Source organism: Bison bison, unplaced genomic scaffold (genome assembly GCF_000754665.1).
Source record: "Bison bison bison isolate TAMUID 2011002044 unplaced genomic scaffold, Bison_UMD1.0 scf7180017864492, whole genome shotgun sequence".
Classification (NCBI taxonomy): Eukaryota; Metazoa; Chordata; class Mammalia; order Artiodactyla; family Bovidae; genus Bison; species Bison bison.
Window position 1 is genome coordinate 7,223,237 of NW_011495051.1, and position 4,860 is coordinate 7,228,096.

At 56.5% G+C, this 4,860-nt stretch overlaps 2 protein-coding genes across 3 annotated transcripts in view; both read right to left on the reverse strand.

The window, feature by feature from the left end:
• LOC104979796 (lipid phosphate phosphatase-related protein type 2) overlaps window positions 1-1,647 on the reverse strand; it is an 8,504-nt gene extending 6,857 nt beyond the window's left edge. For both annotated transcript variants that reach the window (XM_010828321.1, XM_010828320.1), the window contains exons 1-2: window positions 1,516-1,647; window positions 63-236 (exon numbers count right to left, since the gene is read on the reverse strand). The gene's annotated coding sequence lies outside the window, so the exon portion shown is untranslated. The remainder of the gene's footprint in view (window positions 1-62; window positions 237-1,515) is intronic.
• Window positions 1,648-2,150: 503 nt separating this feature from the next.
• CCDC159 (coiled-coil domain containing 159) overlaps window positions 2,151-4,860 on the reverse strand; it is a 5,882-nt gene continuing 3,172 nt past the window's right edge. Inside the window, exons 8-13 of the mRNA XM_010828319.1 lie at window positions 4,553-4,620; window positions 4,392-4,468; window positions 3,938-4,059; window positions 3,630-3,712; window positions 2,397-2,513; window positions 2,151-2,224 (exon numbers count right to left, since the gene is read on the reverse strand). Of these exons, the coding sequence (XP_010826621.1) occupies window positions 2,220-2,224; window positions 2,397-2,513; window positions 3,630-3,712; window positions 3,938-4,059; window positions 4,392-4,468; window positions 4,553-4,620 (472 nt within the window). The 3' untranslated portion in view covers window positions 2,151-2,219. The remainder of the gene's footprint in view (window positions 2,225-2,396; window positions 2,514-3,629; window positions 3,713-3,937; window positions 4,060-4,391; window positions 4,469-4,552; window positions 4,621-4,860) is intronic.

Sequence of the window (4,860 nt, forward strand, 5' to 3'; positions counted from 1 at the left end):
CCCAGCGCTGAGAGGCCTACACAGTCACACCTGCTTGACCCATTCTCCCAGCCAGACCTCACCTGTGAATGGCCCTATGGCTTCCCGCAGGCTGCTGCCACGCCCACAGACTCACAGCGGCTCCTGGCAGCCAGCAGGGCAGGGATGGTCACCCCCATTGCCCAGATGAGGAAACTGAGGCCCAGACAGGCAGGGGTAGGCACTCTGGGTCCAGTGCCCCATCCACGTCGCTTGCTCTGCAACGTTACACGTGGGGTGAGGGTCATACCAGAGATCCCAGATGCCCAAGGTGCCTACCCAGCCATGGCCCCCTCACTCTCACAGAGATACAGACACACATCGGCACCCCTCCCAGAGTACACAACTCAGCCAGAGCTTCCATCCCAACCACCTTCCCCAACACACACACACACACACACACACACACACACACACACACATATCCAATCGAACAGCATTCGTTCATCCCACCAACAAGGATGAAGGACCTGCTGGGTTCCAAGCAATGCACTGGGTGTCAGCCTTGTGATGAACAAGATGGGCTCGCTCATTCAGACAGGTGCCCAACACCCACTACACACAACTGCACACTCACACAGCACGGTGTGAACACGGCCTGTCACAGACACCCACGCAGATCAAACAAATCCCCTGCCCCCAACACACACAGTCACTGGGACACAACAGGAGGTCCTTCACATACCTCATGGCCCTACATACAGCCCCACTCCACCCCCATCAGGGAGAGAGACTCAAAGCTGCCAATACACTTAAGAGTCACATCAAAAAAAACCTCACCACACACACAGTGGGGGGGGGTGTCACAGAACTGGTCACAGCGTCACGCCCCCAATTACAAGGCACGGAATGATACATATTAAGTCTGGGGTCCACCTTGACAGTCACAGAAGAGCCCTGCCATCCACAACCACATCCACATGGCCACACAAGGGCACATACATGGACTGTGGCATAGACTTGCACACAGACACATAAGAAAGGCACACGATCAGTCACAGAATAATGGGCCCCCACACATCATCAGAAAAAACACACAACAGCCACACAATGACAGTCACATGCATACAACCACACAGACACCGAGACCGACACACAATCACTGAGAGAGCAGTCACAGGGCCACTCAAAGGCGGCCACAGCAACACGACCACAACACAGTCACCATCAGAGTGATACCCACGGCGACAATCACACAAAGACAGCCACGGGACACACAGTCACACAGCCACCACACGCACACCCCTGATGCCACACACACACTGACACATAACGACAACCACCCAGTCACCGGCAGCCTCACCGGGGTACTGTCCCCATCCACCCCTCCCCTAGCTGGGTCCCCAAGCCTCAGCTCGCAGCCTCCCCTCCCCCTCCCCGCGCTGGACCCGCAGGGGACCCGACCCACACGAACGGAACCCTGGCCAGACAGACACAACGAGGCTCGGAAGCCGGCAAGAAGAGGTATAGGCGGCGCCCCGAGGCCCTCCCCCTCACCGGGTCGACACTACCGCCGCCTGAGCCCTGGCTCCACCTAGACGGCCCCGGCGCAGCGGGACGGACAGACAAACCGACCGCCAGCCAGCAGGCGAACGCGGAGATGGAGACGCGGTCGGCCGGCTCGGCCGCGCCGCGCAGTCTCCGCGTCGGAGGGAGGGGCGGGGCCTCCGGGACATTATTTGCATAACCCGTGAGGCGGGGCCTCGTGATGTCTCATTAGCGTTTTCGGGGCGGGGCCCCACTTGCTTTTGGGGGCGAACCATGAGGGAACGAAGACGAGGTTAAGAGGGAGGATCCTGGTGGGTGCTGAGAGGAAGAGGGTGGGATAACGAGACCCTCCTTCTCTGAGCCTCAGTTTCCCCATTTGGCAGTAGGGACACCAGGCAGGATCGCCAGGGCAGCCCACAAAGGAAGACTGGTGGCTAGTGGGGAAGAGACTGTCTGGTCACTCAATAACTGGACATACTGACCTCTGACCTTGTCATATACTAAATCCAGTGTCACACCGCCCCCTGACTCTAGAACCACATATCCTGTTCAGCCCCTTGGTCTCCACATCTTGCCCAAGACTGGGTAGTAAATTGCAGGGGTCACTCGCAGGCCCAGGAAGAAGCAGGAGCAACAGTTCACAGGCGGAGGAAGGTCTCAGCTAGTTTATTTTCTTTCTGGAGGAGTCTTCAAGGGAGAGCAGTCCCGGCTGCTCAGGCTGCAGAGAGAGAGGGTGGGTCAGAACCTGGCTTGGTCCAGGGGACCCCAGGCGTGGTGGTCAGGGAGCAGATATCCAGGTTGGGAGTTTGGGGTGGTGCCCAGACTCTGGGACTCCAGGGCAGGCCAGAAGGGGAAGGGAAAGGTGGGTTGGGGGAGGGGGAGATCCGTACCAGGTGGGAAGGAGCTGCGGCTCTTGCTGAGCAGTAGCCGGGGAGGGCCCTGGTCCGTGTCTGAGTCCGAGTCCCAGCAGGGAAGAGGAGGGCTCAGGCATCTGTGTCCCTTATAGCCTGCAGGAGGGACATGTGCGAGTCTATCATGACACCTGAATGTGACCCTTGAGTGGTCTGTGAATATGAGCCCAGTACCCTTGATATTGGAGAAGGAAATGGCAACCCACTCTAGTGTTCTTGCCTGGAGAACCCCAGGAACGGGGGAGCCTGGTGGGCTGCCATCTATGGGGTCGCACAGAGTCGGTCACGACTGAAGCGACTTAGCAGCAGCAGCACCCTTGATATAATGTGATCCTTGATCATGTCCCTTGAATGTGACCCAACACGACCCCAAACTATGATCTCAATTGATGACCCTTGAATTTTACCCCATTCGTGTGTGTGTGTGCGCTAAGTTGCTTCAGTCATGCCCAACTCTGTGCAACCCTATGGACTGTAGCCTGCCAGGCTCTTCTGCCCTTGGAATTCCCCAAGCAAGAATACTGGAGTGGGTTGCCATGCCCTCCTCCAGCGGACCTTCCCGACCCAAGCACCCAACCCATGTCTCTTATGTCTCCTACACTGGAAGGCAGGTTCTTTACCACTAATGCCAGTTGGGGAGTCCCAGATTTTATCCCATTGACCCTTAAAAAAGATTAGTGACCCTGAGTGACCCTTGGATGAAACCTCCAGGGACTCTCTAATGTCACCCCAGAACATTATTTAATGTGACCACAGAATAAGACCCAACAGAGGACTTCCCTGGTGGTCCAGTGGTTAAGAATCTGCCTGCCAATGCAGGGAACACAGGTTCCATCCCTGGCTTGGGAAGATCCCACATGCCATGGGGCAACTAAGCCCATGCACCACATCTGCTGATCCTGTGCTCTGGAGCGCCCAAGCTACATCTACTGAGCCCACGAGACCTAGAGCCCATGGTCCGCAACAAGAGAAACCACCTCAATAAGAAGCCCATGCACAGCAACAAGAGAGTAGCCCCTGCTTGCCACAACTTGAGAAGGCCTGCACACAGCCATGAAGACCCAACATAACCAAAAATCAATAAATAAATAACTGCGGGGGGGAAGACCCAACAGATGTGACCCCCAAATATGGCTTCTGACATGACCTCCATGTGTGAAGCTGGAGAATGATCTCCCCCCCAACCCTGGAGTGCTGCTCAGCCCCCCTCACCCCTGAGGTTTGCGGCCCTGGGGCGGCCCCCTGAGGATATGGTGAGGCCATCAAAGGAGTTCTGCAGCACATGCACAGCGGACCTGTGGGGAGATGGTGATCTGTAGGCCCTCCAGGGGACTCTGGACTGCTCAGGGCTGGGGCGGGGGGGCTGTGGTGGGGGAAGGGTGGAGATGAGTCCCAGGAGGAGAGGGAGACCTGGACTCAGGTGGGTTCCAGGTTCTGGTGGTCACTAGTTGATCTGATTGGGAGGAGAGGGCAGGGCAGATGAAGGTCAGGGGTCAGAGGTTACAGTGGGAGCTCATCACCATATGTCACCCAGCTCCTTTTGGAGGTTATCCCTCCAGGAACCACTGCATCCTGGTGGCAATTCCTCAGTCTCTAGCCAGTTGGCTGTCTCGTACCCTTGCTGCTTCATCTTGGTCAGGACCTGAGGTCAGAAAGGGATGGGGAAACAATAATAATAATGGTGAAAGGTGTGATATAGCATTTATTGCATACCAGGATGCCTTTAAACAGCTTATCACTCAGTTAATGCAGCTACTCGGTCAGGCAGGGCTATGTTATTACATCCATTATACAGATGAAGAAACTGAGGCTCAAGGAGGGGAGGTGACTTGATCACAATCACATAGCAGTAAGTACCAAAACTGAGATTTGAACCCAGGCCTTCTGGCTGCAGTATGATAGTAGAGGCCAGCAGAGATCCCCATACCCCAACTCACACAAGGTTCCCCTCCCACCCCACCCTGCTCTGCTCACCTTGCGGCACTTCACCTGTGTCTTCTGCATCTTCTGGATGTTCACCAGGTTCTCCGTGATCTCCTGTTCCTGTGCCTCTGTAGGGGGAGGGGACTTAAGGGGGCCGAAGCTGTAGAAGGACCTCCACCCTGCCCTCCCGGCCATAGGCTTTGGGCACTCACGGAGCTTCTGATAAATGAAGGTCACCTCCTCTCGTACCAGCTCCAGCTCCTCCCATAGGAACTTCTTGCTGAGGAGACAGGGCACCTCTGGCCTCCCATATCCTGGCCCCCTGGCTTCCCATTTGTCCACCTGCCTCCCCCAAGCCACTGCCACCTTCCCTGTTTCCATCTGTTCAACTACCATCCCCCAGAGGCTTGTCCCTCCCCCACCTGCCTACCCACCTTTCCCCTTCTACTACTATTCCCCCACCTCCTACCCCTCCCTACCCCCACCCTGTCCACCCCTTCTGACCTTCAGCCTCCAGAAA